Genomic DNA, 13,785 nt, shown 5'->3' on the forward strand with positions numbered 1-13,785 from the left:
CTTTGGGCAGCAGTGTGCACATCGTTTTTATCAAATTGTTAATAATGACAAGAGAGGGGGTAATTTAAACAATTCAATTGAAATAATTGAATTAAAGTGGATATTAAAGCTGCAAGCTCATGTATATCCTGGGCTGAACAACTATTTTCTGCATTAAACCTGAACTAGACGCTCGCTCACTTAAATAAGATGTACCACTAGCTGAAGACTTAATTGATGTATTTTAAGGGTTGAATTTGTTTTAATGATGTATTTATTTGATTAATTGATAGTGCTTTTTGATATAAAATGTGTAGGGATTTTTACTGTTTTATTGAAGACTTGAAAAAGCGTGGCTTGTTCTACGTGAAAGCGTTTGTCTAATACATCTGTTTTAAGCCGTGGTGGTCATCTGGATTTTTTTGCTTCTTTGACTTTTCATTTTTGGATGCTCTTTGGACTATTGCTGATAATTTGTGTTTTTGCTTTTTGGCTGATTATGTACCAGCAGAGCCGCATGGCTGATAATACAGCCATTGAGCTAGATTATGTTCCAAAGGTAAATGAAATGCAGTCTAAATGGGAAAATATTTTAACCAGAGGAGATAATCCAGTTTTATCCATGAGTTTTGAAGAGAATCCTGGAACTTGTGAACACAGCAGACCAGATGGATATCAATTGTTCATGCAAAAGGTAAATGATTTAGAGAATGCCATTTTTAAGTATAAGCACCTTACTTGGTAGAGACAACATTTGGAAGCTTGCCTTCACTTTAATGTGGTTTCAAGGGGTATGACGGTTTTATGTATGCCTACGTATGGTGAAACCCACCCTGAATTATTGAAGCAGCGGCAGCAATTGAACTTGGAACTGAGTAGAAAATACATGCAGCTGCTTATAGATTATTTTGATCCATTTGAACTGAGCCTAAGCACTAGTATACAACAAAAATAGTGTGACATTGTAGAGCAGTTTGAAGGGGAAACCTATACTAGTGCTTGGAACAACATGTTTGTTAATGCTGCACTGTATGAGAATAGACTGAGGCAAACCAAACAACGTAAACTACAAAGAGACTTTATGGACTTTAGCCTTGGTCATGTGTTTACATGGCCATGAAATATTTCTAATTTTGCAAGCCCTAATAATAATGATGGTAGAGTGGAAGATGTAGGAGCACCTACATCAAGTACAACTGACATGCCTTCACCAGTTCTGCTTACCAAAACGCAGCAGGAGTGTCAGAATGTTACCTCTCAAATGACTAATGTGTCACAAGCACCCTCTGAAATCAGTATAACTCCTTTGCCTAACCAGCAAGCTAATAATCAGGTTTTACAGGGAGCAAGACCTAAACAGTTTACTCCACCAACTCTTGATCGTTTTTTACCATCAACAACAAAGCAGAATGTGCAAAGATAACAGCAGGGTTCAATGAGCCGAGAAAGAAGAAAAAGGAAGTTCTCAGGAGAGAAAACAACTCCGAACAGGAGACAAAGGCAGTGAATGAACTTGTAATTAATTTGTCGGACTGCAGTCTAACTGAAGCTGAAAAAGCTGTGTTAAACAGGGGCCTGACTTTCATACCCTCTGCATGTACTGAAGTAAGTGAATTGCTGACTGATTTAAGAGTATTTGGTAGAAATGTGGCACTTAAATAGTTTTTTTTAAAAATGATGACAGACAGAGCAATACTAGATTTTGTAAAAAAGTTATTTTACACCTGCCATGCCTAACCATGTAGAATCTTTTATTAGAGCTTGTGAAAATGAAATTTATAATAGTTTCTATACTAGTAATAGAGGCTCGTTTTATAATCTTACACAAGATGAGAGACATGCCCTGTGCTCTCTGCAGAATAATCAAGCCCTAAGCATAAGACCTGCAGGCAAAGGAGGGGCTGTTGTTGTTCTGAATAGGGGTGACTATGTTCATTCTATGAAGGAAATGTTGAGTATTACAGATACATATGTGCCAATAACACATGTGCACCACTTGAAAGTTGTTAAAAATATTAATGAATGTTTATATGATTGGTTAATGTGCAGACAAACAGATGAGCAGCTATATAAGTTCTTCACAGTTGATTACCCTAGAATACCTTACACCAAAGGGTTGCCCAAAATACATAAATGTTTGGACAAACCACCACTAAGACCAATTGTAGATGGAGTGGGCCTGGTTACAGAGCCTCTTTAGATATATGTGGAGAGTAAATTAGGACCCATAGTAAGGCAGTTCCCACCATTTTGAAAGACACGTCTCATTTTTTGAGTGATCTGAGGGGATTAAATGAAACACCAGGGCTAAGTAGTTGCTATATGGTCACCCTTGATGTACAAAGTCTGTTCACCTGTACACCCAAGGAGTATGGGGTCGAGGCAATAAGAAGTGAACTGAAAGAAATGGGGAGCAGCGATACAAATGAAATTATGTTGACTTGCACATTACTAGATTTAATATTATCTGACAATATATTTGTATATAATAGAAATATATATTTACAAAAATAGGGGGTTGCCATGAGTACCCCCTGTGCAAACTCATATGCGAACATGGTAGTTTATTATTGGGAGAAACATTATTTTTTAACAGTATGTATAGTAAATACATTAAGATGTATAGACATTTTGTCGATGACACCTTTATGCTGTGGGAGGGGGAGCCATCACTATTGTTGGATTTCTTTAAGTACTTGGAATCTACAACAGACTTTTTGAGATTTACATCTTTCTCACTCATAGAAATAGGCTTTTTAGATGCCGCTGTGTATAGAGACAGTTAGGGTAAAATCAACACCAGGCTCTTTAGACAAGCCTGTTGGAAGAATAGTCTCTTAGTTTGTAATAGCATGCATCCTAAGCACATATTCCCAAATATTATCAAAGAGCAATTAATTAGAGCTAGCAACATATGCCATGTGCAAACTGATAAAGAAAAAGAAGTTAACTACTTGGAGCAACTATTTCTGGAGAGGGGGTATGACAAAACTCCATTTCAAACTGTAAAGAATGAAACTGCTGTTAACAATAAAGGAATTCATTCTATCAGTGTAAAACCAGCAATGAATGCAACTATAAAAAGGAACCTCAAGCATAATGATAAATTACAGGTTTGTGACATAATTAAGAACAACTAGCATTTCCTGACAACTGATAAGGAAACAGAAAATGTTACAGGTAGAGTACCTAGTTTTGCATATAAGAACAGGAGCAATTTAAAACAGTTTTCCAGTTTTACTTTCAATTTAAAACAGTTACTTTGTAACCATCGGCTAAAGAATAATGTGTCCCCACTGAAGCTTGTAACATATCCTTGCAATAAGTGCAGACTATGTCAATATGTTTCTTCTGTACAGGAATTTAAACACCCTATGACTGAGGTGGTGGTGCTGAGGTAGCGTTGTCGCCTCACAGTAAGACGCAGTCCTGGTCGATTCTCAGCTAGAGCGTCTTCTGTGTGGAGACATGCGTGAATGGGTATACCTTTGTTGAAGGTTGTGCGTCATAGCTGGCAACTCGGCACGTAAAAATCTACTGCTAATCATTAGCGGACCAGAGTTCCACTGTGGTGACCCCTAACCGGGAAAAGCTGAAAGACACAAATACAACAACATTTGTCCTCCATATTTCAGTCTAGATTCTATGCTACTTGCAGAACAACTAGCTTAATATACATGGCAGAGTGCACAAGATGTACATGTATCTATATAGGGAAAACACAGAAACGGCTCAGAGACAGAATCTATCAGCATATGTTGTTGTTGTGTCTTTCGGCTTTTCCCGGTTAGGGGTCGCCACAGTGGAACTCTGGTCCGCTAATGATTGGCAGTAGATTTTTACGTGCTGGCTTGCCAGGCCTAACACACAACCTTCAACGAGGGAATGCACATTCACGCATGTCGCCACACAGAAGACGCTCTAACTGAGAATCGTATGGGCAACGTCTAACTGTGAGGTGACAAAGCTACCGCAGCACCACCACCGCAGATTATGATGTAAAAAATAAGAACAAATTAAATGCTTTAGCTAAGCATACAATGGAATTCCCTTCACATAATTTTAGGTTTAGAATCATACAAATTGTTAATAATGACAAGAGAGGGGGTAATTTAAACAATTCAATTGAAAGGATTGAATTAAAGTGGATATTAAAGTTGCAAGCTCATGTATATCCTGGGCTAAACAACTATGTCTGCATTAAACCTGAACTAGAAGCTCGCTCACTTAAATAAGATATACTATTAGCTGAAGACTTAATTGATGTATTTTAAGGGTTGAATTTATTTTAATGATGTATTTAATTGATTAATTGATAGTGTTTTTACATATAAAATGTGTAGGGATTTTTACTGTTTTATTGTAGACTTGAGAAATCATAGCTTGTTGTACGTGAAAGCGCTTGTCTAATAAACCTGTTTTAAGCCATGGTGGTCATCTGGATTGTTTTGCTTCATTTCTTATATTCAACAAATAAATTATTTTCCAGAAGTCTTAAATGATGAACACAGGATCCTTAGTCCACAATTTAAGAAGTTTATTGTCACCGGTGGACTCCCTATATATAAGATCCCTAGCTGCTTATGGTTAAATGTGTTTGATTTTAGCGTGCATTAGGCACTCAGTGAAACAGATAATTGTACAAGTATACAGACCCTAGAGAAGTGTCATCACACAGTTTGACTTTACACTTCCTCTTAATTATTTCTAATTATCAACCGAACAGCACTAAAATAAGTATGTTGTGAAATTCTCTTTAATATCTACTGTGTGCCTAAAACATTGTAAAACATGGTGTCAGCTTGTGCTATGTATAAAGTACACAATGTTCTTCAATTAAAAAAAAAAAAGCTAATTAAAAATTACCCTGCAGGGCTTTTTTTGAGAAAATTAGTTCCACTACATTCCAAAACAACTGTTAAATGTGGCTAATTCATTGGCTCACAAGATTCTTTTTAGGTGTATGAAATACAATCACCACTCCAGTATGACCCTTTGAGCAGACCACTAAATCTGTTTGAAGCTTCTGCTAATAAGTCACAGAAATAACTCTGTTATAATACATGTAAAATAAATAAATACACAACAAAATAAATAAATAAATTAAATACCTCTACTTCCATCTCACATATTTCACATACAGTTAGTAAAAGCACAGAGCACTGGTTACACTTCATTTCTAAATTAAAAAAAAATATTTAAAAGTGACACAGACAGTTGTTTATTGCCTTGGCACTAGTGAAATGACAAACACATATCTGCTGCACAGGTTACCATAAGCCTGCAGGTAATATGAACATACATGATGCATCTGAAGGACATTGGCAAAACTATCCGCACTGAGAGCAGTTACACAATAAGCATGGGTCTCCATTCATAACCAGTAATCTTTTTCGTCATAGATGCCAAGAAATTCATCTTAACAGTGAAGTTTAAGAAATTAATCTTAGCATCCATATGAAGTACACATAATGGCAGTTATGATCAGTGAGACCTCATCACAATCCATTATAGTACATGGACAATACTTGCCCCATGCACTATCAGTTACAGACAGAAAAAGTATAGAAGTGCTGAGAGTTTTTTTGGCTTAAAAAACAAAACCAAATGGAAAGAAGCAGGCTAGGAACAATGTTGTGACTCGTTTAATTGATGCTTCCCAGTACCTCAGCCAAATGGCTTCAAAGGGAAGCCAAATGTATTATTAATTTCAAAACATTAGCTCTGGGGGGGGTTAAACCAGGAATTGAATATCAATGTAAAAGTTTAAATGAATTATATTAAATTGGATTTATTATAGTAAAATGTATTAAAGTAATATTGTATTTATAAATTAGGGTTAGATTTTAGAATGTGTATAGTATATGAATTTATTGTGTAATGTATTGTATTTATATTATGTGATGTGATTTTGGTATTTTAGTATAAAATAGGAGGTTTTGCATATATTTTCTATGTATGTGGTAGCGCATTCACTTTGCAAAGCATTTGGAGCTCACAGTTTAGGTAAATGTTCTTTAAAATGTTTTGAGCTCAGTGCTTAATTGATTAATTGATGTATTGCATGCACTTGATTCACTAATGCACATCAGACTGTGTGGTGTAAGCGTATTTAAAGAAATATTTTTGATGCTGTGAATTATTCCCTTTCAAGGCATTTGGCTGAGGTACCAGGAGGCATCAATTAAATGAGTCACAACATTGTTCCTAGCCTGCTTCTTTCTGTTTGGTTTTGTTTTTTATCATAATTTGCTTCCCCATATTTTGTGTATTATAGTGCTTTTACTGAATGGTAGAAGTGCGATATAAGGATCTCAAGCTGAAAATATGTTGTTGTTAATGGAATTCTAGAGGGAGAGGGATGCTAGATTTGCCAGTAGTGATGCGTGGTCCGAAGGGGCGATGAGAAGCATGACAACCAGTTCTTCAGATTAGAGAAACTACAGATGAAGGAAGTGACATTGTACTATGATACTAAGCTCTTGGAGAGGTACGTGAGTTTGAATATAACACCGAGATGGCTTAGAATTGATAAATTGCCAGTCTTTGAGTTCTCAGAAGATGAGAATGATTTATTTGAGGAATGGAAATCACTGGCCATGTCTTGTATGCTTGGTTGGCTTAATGTTTTAATAAAGCACAATAGAAGACAACAGGAGAAAATCCAATGTGAAAAATCCAACTTCAAGAGCCTTTGGGTAATACAATGACAAAGAGCAATGTTTTGCACAAATTTAATGATATCAAAGTTTGTTTAACTAAAGTTGAAGAGGGTGTCATGTTACGTAAAAAAAGAAAACCTGACCGGGACATTAAGGATTGCAAAAATAATCTTGTGTTTTCATGGGAAAGAAAGTCCGGAAGGCAGAGATCATCCAGGAGACTAACCAGGGGTTGGTCTCGTGAGTCGTGGAACTCGTCGGCTTCATCAGTGGATACATCCTCAACCAAAAAGAGCGTCTCCTTCAAAAATTTAAATGAAGGATTTGGGGGACAAGAACAACAGTCAATTGGTTATCAAACAAGGGGCCATGGTCACAAGTGGCAAACGAAGAACTCCAACAGCAATTCGGGGTGCAAAGGGAAGAACTAAGGTATTTGGGGCTCCTGGAACTTTAGTTTGTGAAAGACAAGTGATATATGGGCGGCACAGTGGTGCAGTGTCACAGCAAGAGTTGCATGTTCTCCGGTTTCCTCCTCCCACATTCCAAAGACATGCATCTGGAGGGCCTCCGCTGAAAACAGGCTCTGTGGAACCTAGTCGGACATTCCCGGTCAACAAATGTTAAATAAATAAATAAAATAAATATGTAGTCAATCAGACTCATCAAACTCAAAATACACAAAGGGACATTGATGTGAGTAGTGACTTTAACATTGTGAACCTGTCTGACTTTATTTTGAATCATGACATGGAAGCTGTACTAAGAAAAGGTATGAAATGTGTTTCTACAAGGCTTCCAAGACTTGCTGACTTATTTTTTGAGGTCAGCAGATTCTGTAGAAAGTTAAATCTTTGGGGGGTGGTTCACAATAAAAGGGTGGATATTACTAACAATATTTTGGATTCAGCATGTGATGGAGAAGTTAGTTTAAATGATTCACTGTTGGATTTATCCATTTATGAGAATGAGTATTGTGATTGGGAAAATGTTGATTTGACTGCAGAGGGGGAAGGTGTTGCTGTGGATGAAGATGGGGGGGTGCAATTTTTTTACAGGATATGGCAAATTCCAGTTGCCGACATTGTCTGTAGCAAGTACTTTTATGCCTCCCAAAATGAAATCAAGTATTTGTATCTTTGAGAATGTATTATATAAACAGCTGTGGTTGGAATATAACAAATTTAAGAATTGTTTCCATGGGTACAACTTCAATGCAAATTAATGGAAAGCTTTGCAGGATATGAGGGAGATAAATGATAGGTACATATTTACTCAATCAGACTGGGGGGGGGGGGGGCAACTGAGTGATTTTTTCCAAAACTCAGTATGTTACCACAGCTGAAAATCTTCTCATGGACTGTATGGTGTAAGCGTATTTAAAGAAATATTTTGATGCTGTGAATTATTCCCTTTCAAGGCATTTGGCTGAGGTACCAGGAGGCATCAATTAAATGAGTCACAACATTGTTCCTAGCCTGCTTCTTTCCATTTGGTTTTGTTTTTTATCATAATTTGCTTTGCCGTTTTGTGTATTATAGTTTTTTTGGCTTTCAAAGCTTTGAAAGCTCGTAAAACACTTTGCACAGCCAGACATCAGTCAAAAACAAAGTATCCCTCTGAAGACCAAACAGCTTTAAAACCTCTTAGGCACTTTGTCTGCCATGCTTTTAGTTAACAAGTTTAACTGAGTAAAGTATCTGACAGCTTTTAAACCGGTTTTACTTTCTGCAGTTGTTCTTTGTTAACCAGCACTGTCTACTCCCAGTCCCTGCCATGAAACCTGATCTTAACAGCACTTAATGGTGCTTAACAAAAGCTTACTAAATAACACTTCTGATGTCAGAAAGGTGTGTAACAAGTTTGTCTGTTTCCTTTTTTGGAACATAATCATTGTGCTTCAAGCACTAAATATACAGTTTTAAATCATACCAGTGCATAATATTAACCATGTAACATGAGTTACTCACAAATGGTGAAATTTACTCACTTGAGCTTCACCCTTGTAAGTAAATCATGCTGTTTACGGTAAATACTCATACATTATCACTGTCACTAACTATTGGTTGCTGATTATTGGTACGCAAAGCACATGCATTGTCATAGCACTTGTTTTCCATACATCACATAGATACAGAGCAGCAGCTGACACCGAATGAATTTACATAGTTGAAGCAGGAGTTAAATTTTCAGGGGATTAAAGATATCCCTTTGCTAAAACATCGAATGCTTTTGCTGGTTTGCAATTATTGCCAAAAATGTATATCATGAGAAATATTATTTTTTGTTCAGGGAAGTGTTTTTTTGCAGCATTCATGCAGTGACAAGTTTGTGTGAAGCATGGTGAGAACTATATATTGAAGAACCTCTGGGAGGCGATATTTCAATAGTTTCACAAGACAAGGAACTCTGATGCAGGTACATTTCATTAGGTCAGCCTTATGGGCTAAAAAAGGTACCACTGAGGACAAAGCTGGGTTACTCCACTAGCTCATGGGTAGGGGATTGTCTTTGTAGTCAGCAACATGAGAATTATTAGCTGCCTGAACACTAGATGACTGATGAGGTTTGGAAAGGTTTGAATGGCCAGTGATAAGATTCCCCTTCCTGCTGGAATAAGGATGTTTAACATTTCAGTCATACAGTGATGCCTAGGGAAGTGTAGGGAGCCTGTCCATGAGTGAGGTGCATCAAGGGATGCATCAAGCCGCATCATCTCCAACATGTGTGTTAACCTTCACAGCCCTAGTGTGACTGTGCCTCGATGGGACTCAGAAAAGGTAGAAGCATCTATTAAAATTCTTTCTGGTCACTGCAAAAAAAGGCTCATCTAATAAGCATCTGTAAAAATTGTTTCCAGCCTACTGCAAAGAAGGCTCACCCACTCACTCTCTTCCTTTCTTGTCCTTTGAAGGTAAAAAATTGTAAGTAGATGGGGTACGCACAAGGTGACAGATCAAAATAATTTTTAGAGCTCAAACATTTCTAAGATCTTTGACAATAGATGATGAAACTTTAAAAAGGTTTTGCAATGTAAAACTACTACAAGGGCTTACTATAAACCTGAATTTCCTGGCTTCCTTCTAAACAAGATATTGGACAGTGGTCTGAAAAAATAGCTTTGAATTGCGCTTTATTAATTAAATAATTAATTAATGTATTTATTGGCTAGTTGAAAATGTAGCTTCCATCACTGTATTGCTATAAGAAGCATTTCTCCTCAGCCTGGAGCTGCAATGTCTCCAGATTACAATTATATTAACAACAGGTATAAAGTTCCCTTGCATTAGAAGCTTTGCCTTAGTGCTTATCTGTCCCTGATTTTGCAGAGCATCCTTGATTTTACTTCATTCTGTTTGCTCTTTCCCTTGAATTCTCTTTTTATTTTCTGGTAAATTGCTGAGGATTATAGTTAGTCAGTCATGCCACATATTAATAGTTTCATATCACTTATACTTTAGAACATGCATGTTGAGTTAAAAGCTATTATTCTGTTAACTTTCTAAGTTAGAGAAATATTTCATTTCTTCCCTTGGTTTTGGACCTTTGTCCCTTACTTACTATTTTTGGTTTTGTATCTGACTCTTGAAGAAAGATGTTGAAGGATATGCTTTGCCTTTGCAAAAATACTTTCAAATATAATTTTGTGATTACTAATGTTACAATGCAAACTGCATTTGAACAGCTGATGATAGCAGAATGGTTTGGAGACAACCTGAAAGGCTAGACTAACAAGGAATATTGAAATAAATTACATGTGCAGGGTCAGTCTTCATGGCCTACGCTTTGTTACTTTATTTGTATTTTTAAACAATGAGCATGTCTGACCATCATTTCTCTCTAATTCTTTACTGATGCACTACTGTGCATATCCCAGGTATACCTGAACTTGTGCTTCTGATGAATAATATTTTCCAAACATTCCAAATGGCTGAGTCTCTAAATGTATACAAGGGTGCCCCAAACATGAGAATATTTATGGTTTACAATCAAAATGCTGACATTCAGTTGCATGACAGCCACCTCCTCAAACATGGTAGAAGCGACAGTCAGAATGTCGATGTTCATGTGTACGTCTGTTCAGAAGGAAGTACACAAGGCAGGGACACAAAGCATGGCTGGCAATGGCAGCTGCCAACATTAATATTGACAGAACGTTGTTGATCTTGTTGCATTGACCTTATGACCTACTTAATATGTAAGAGTTGAGGATATGCGTCACGGAAATTACCATTCGCGGTTGTGATTTTCATGCATTTGATAGTAAACCGAATATTTATACTTAGGATAAGTATTTTACCATCCTCCAAAAAAAAAAAAAACATAAAAAGTCGATCAGACAGAATTAAAGCTTCTCTTCTCTTATCTTTTGGGCCCGTTCCAAAAAAGTTGCTTTCAGTGTAAGTGACCACTTACACTGACAGCAGGTCTTTTGGCATCTGTTTGTAGATTGGTCTTACATCAAAGTAAATCACTTACACTGAGAGCAGAGAACTGTATTCTGAACTGAGAGAGTGGAGAACTGTAAAAAGGGGAAGAATCTAAGAATGGCATGGCTTGACTACACAAAAGCATTTGATAGTATACCTCATTATTGGATAAAAGAGTGCTTAAAATGTAGAAGATACACCCTACACTGATTGACTACATTACAGTGACCATGAAACAGTGGCAGACCACTATGCAATTAAGAAATGATAAAGGACAAATTGTTATCACATGGATAAAAATTCAAAGGGGGATATTCCAGGGTGAGTCTCTGTCACCATTACTATTCTGCCTTGCCCTTAATCCATTAAGCTGTTTACTCAACAGCTTAGGCCATGGCTATAATCTGGCTCCTAGAAAACAACAAAGTGTAAAGACTTCTCACCTTCTGTTTGTTGATGATTTAAAACTTTATAGCTCATCATATGAGGAACTGAAAGCACAACTGCAAGTTGTCAAAATTTTTTCAGATGATATAAGGATGTCATTCAGTCTTGATAAATGTGCAAAAGCAACATTTAAAGCAGGAAAACTGCAATGCCAAGAAAACATTAGTTTGCGACAAGAATGTGATATAAAAGGACTGGAGCAAGAAGGAGTGTATAAATATTTGGGAATTGATGAAGGATCAACAATAAAACATGAACAAATGTGAATAAAACTTAGTAAGGAATACTTCAGAAGACTTAAATTAATCCTGAAAACAGTACTGACATCTAGGAACAAAATCCAAGCAATAAACCAATTTGCTCTTCCTGTCCTAACTTACAGTTTTGGAGTGATTGACTGTCCCCAAAACGTGTTGGATAGATTAGATAAGAAAACAAGGATGCTTCATGCTCACCATATGATTTATAAAAATCAGTACATACCAAGATTATATATTCCCCATTCTGAAGGAGGGATGGGCCTCCTTGAAATTGATTATATGTATAGATCTGCATTCGTGGAACTCCACACATATCTGCTGACCTCACAAGACCCAAATGCAGTGAAAGTTTTGAAACATGAGGAGAATAAATCTAAGATGACTTCTCTGCTTAATCTAACAGAAGCTTATCTGCATCAAGCAGGAATGGAAATCAAACCAGAAGTAGATAAAAATCAGGCAGCAACTGAATGTGCGAAAAAACAAAAGAAAGAAAATAAGGTGAAGGATCAAATGAGAAGGCAAGACGTGGAAAATGCATAAATATAGTTGCAAGTACAGAAAACTTCTGGAAGAAACTCATGTTGATCAGGAACGAACACAGGAATGGTTAAGCCGAGGTGAATTCCAACCAAGAGATGAAAGGTTAATACTGGCGGCCCAAGATAGTGGGCTGCATACACTTTTTTTTATAAAATCCATTGAACATGTGGGAGAAACAGACAAATGTAGGTTTTGCAAAACCAAATTGGAAACAGTCGCCCACCTCATTGCTGGTTGTGACATACTAGTGGCAGAAGGATTGCATACTGAAAGGCATAATAATGTGCTGAGACTGTTGCACTGGGGTTTGTGCAAACATTATGGTATTAAAGTGGCTGAAAAACACTGGAAACATGAACCACAAAATATCATAGAAAATGAAGAAGTCTACATCACATGGGATCATCCATTACCAACAGTCCAAAAGATACATGTTAGAAAACCGGATATAGTGATCCAAGAAAAAAGACAAGAGTAGCATTGATCATTGAAATTGCCACACACAGTGACTACAGTGTCTTGCATACAGAGAGACACAAAGTCATAATATATCAGGATCTGCAGGCAGAAATGAGAGCAATGTGGAAAAAAGATACCCAGACAGTTCCAACAGTAATTGGAGCAACAGGGCTCATAAAAAGAATCTACAATCGTATTTAGATATGTTACCAATCCTTGTAACTCCATAACAATTGCAGGAGTCATTACTGGGCACATTGCGAGTGTTGCTAAGAGCATTTTTGGTTGACATTAAAGATTGAAACAATACTAATTTCATGCACTTTTATCATACTTTGACTTAGGAATGGGGTCCATTCCATTCATGGTATTGGAAACCCAAAAGATTTGGCGAAATTAAAAGAGAGAGAGCAAGTCATTCTGGGATCAGGGCAGGCTAAAACTGAGAGCAACTCTTTTGGACTCTGGAACCTTATTCCTGTGTACATTAACAAACATGAATCACCTTTTCCCTCTCCTTTGCCATATCTTTCTTATAAATGCAGAAAGGTCCATCTGTGCACACTTATCACAACCTACTGCATTCACTCTCTGGTTATTACCTTCTTACAAAAGAGTATTTCTTAATAAAAAAATGTTATTTCATAATATGTAGCAGCACTTTTTTCACAACGTGTGTAGCATATACATAAATTATTTTCCTGCACCAGTCAGACGTGCATAGATGACATTGTATATGTACTCACTTGTTTTAGTTAAACCAAATATGTGGATTATAACATTTTGCAGTTTTGTGTCAGGCTTACTACATATATATTTACCTCCTTGGCATTGATGGTCGATACCTCAGTGATTCCAGCCACTTGGATCACTCCTTTTGAGTCTTCCCGCAGATCAAGAACACCAAGTGAAGGATTTAATAGATCCCGAATCATTTCATTATAAATCTATAGCAAGAAATAAATACAGTCTGTATTACATGCATTACTATATTAAATATAAACA

General features: G+C 36.7%; 1 protein-coding gene across 2 annotated transcripts in view; it reads right to left on the reverse strand.

Annotated features, from left to right (window-relative positions):
• KIF19 (kinesin family member 19) overlaps positions 1–13,785 on the reverse strand; it is a 1,202,512-nt gene that overhangs the window by 384,711 nt on the left and 804,016 nt on the right. For both annotated transcript variants that reach the window (XM_044085136.1, XM_044085135.1), the window contains exon 6: positions 13,602–13,727. In XM_044085136.1, coding sequence (XP_043941071.1) covers positions 13,602–13,727 — 126 coding nt within the window. The remainder of the gene's footprint in view (positions 1–13,601; positions 13,728–13,785) is intronic.

This window comes from Protopterus annectens, chromosome 10.part0, assembly GCF_019279795.1.
Source record: "Protopterus annectens isolate FY-2018-M chromosome 10.part0, PAN1.0, whole genome shotgun sequence".
Lineage (NCBI taxonomy): Eukaryota > Metazoa > Chordata > Ceratodontiformes > Protopteridae > Protopterus > Protopterus annectens.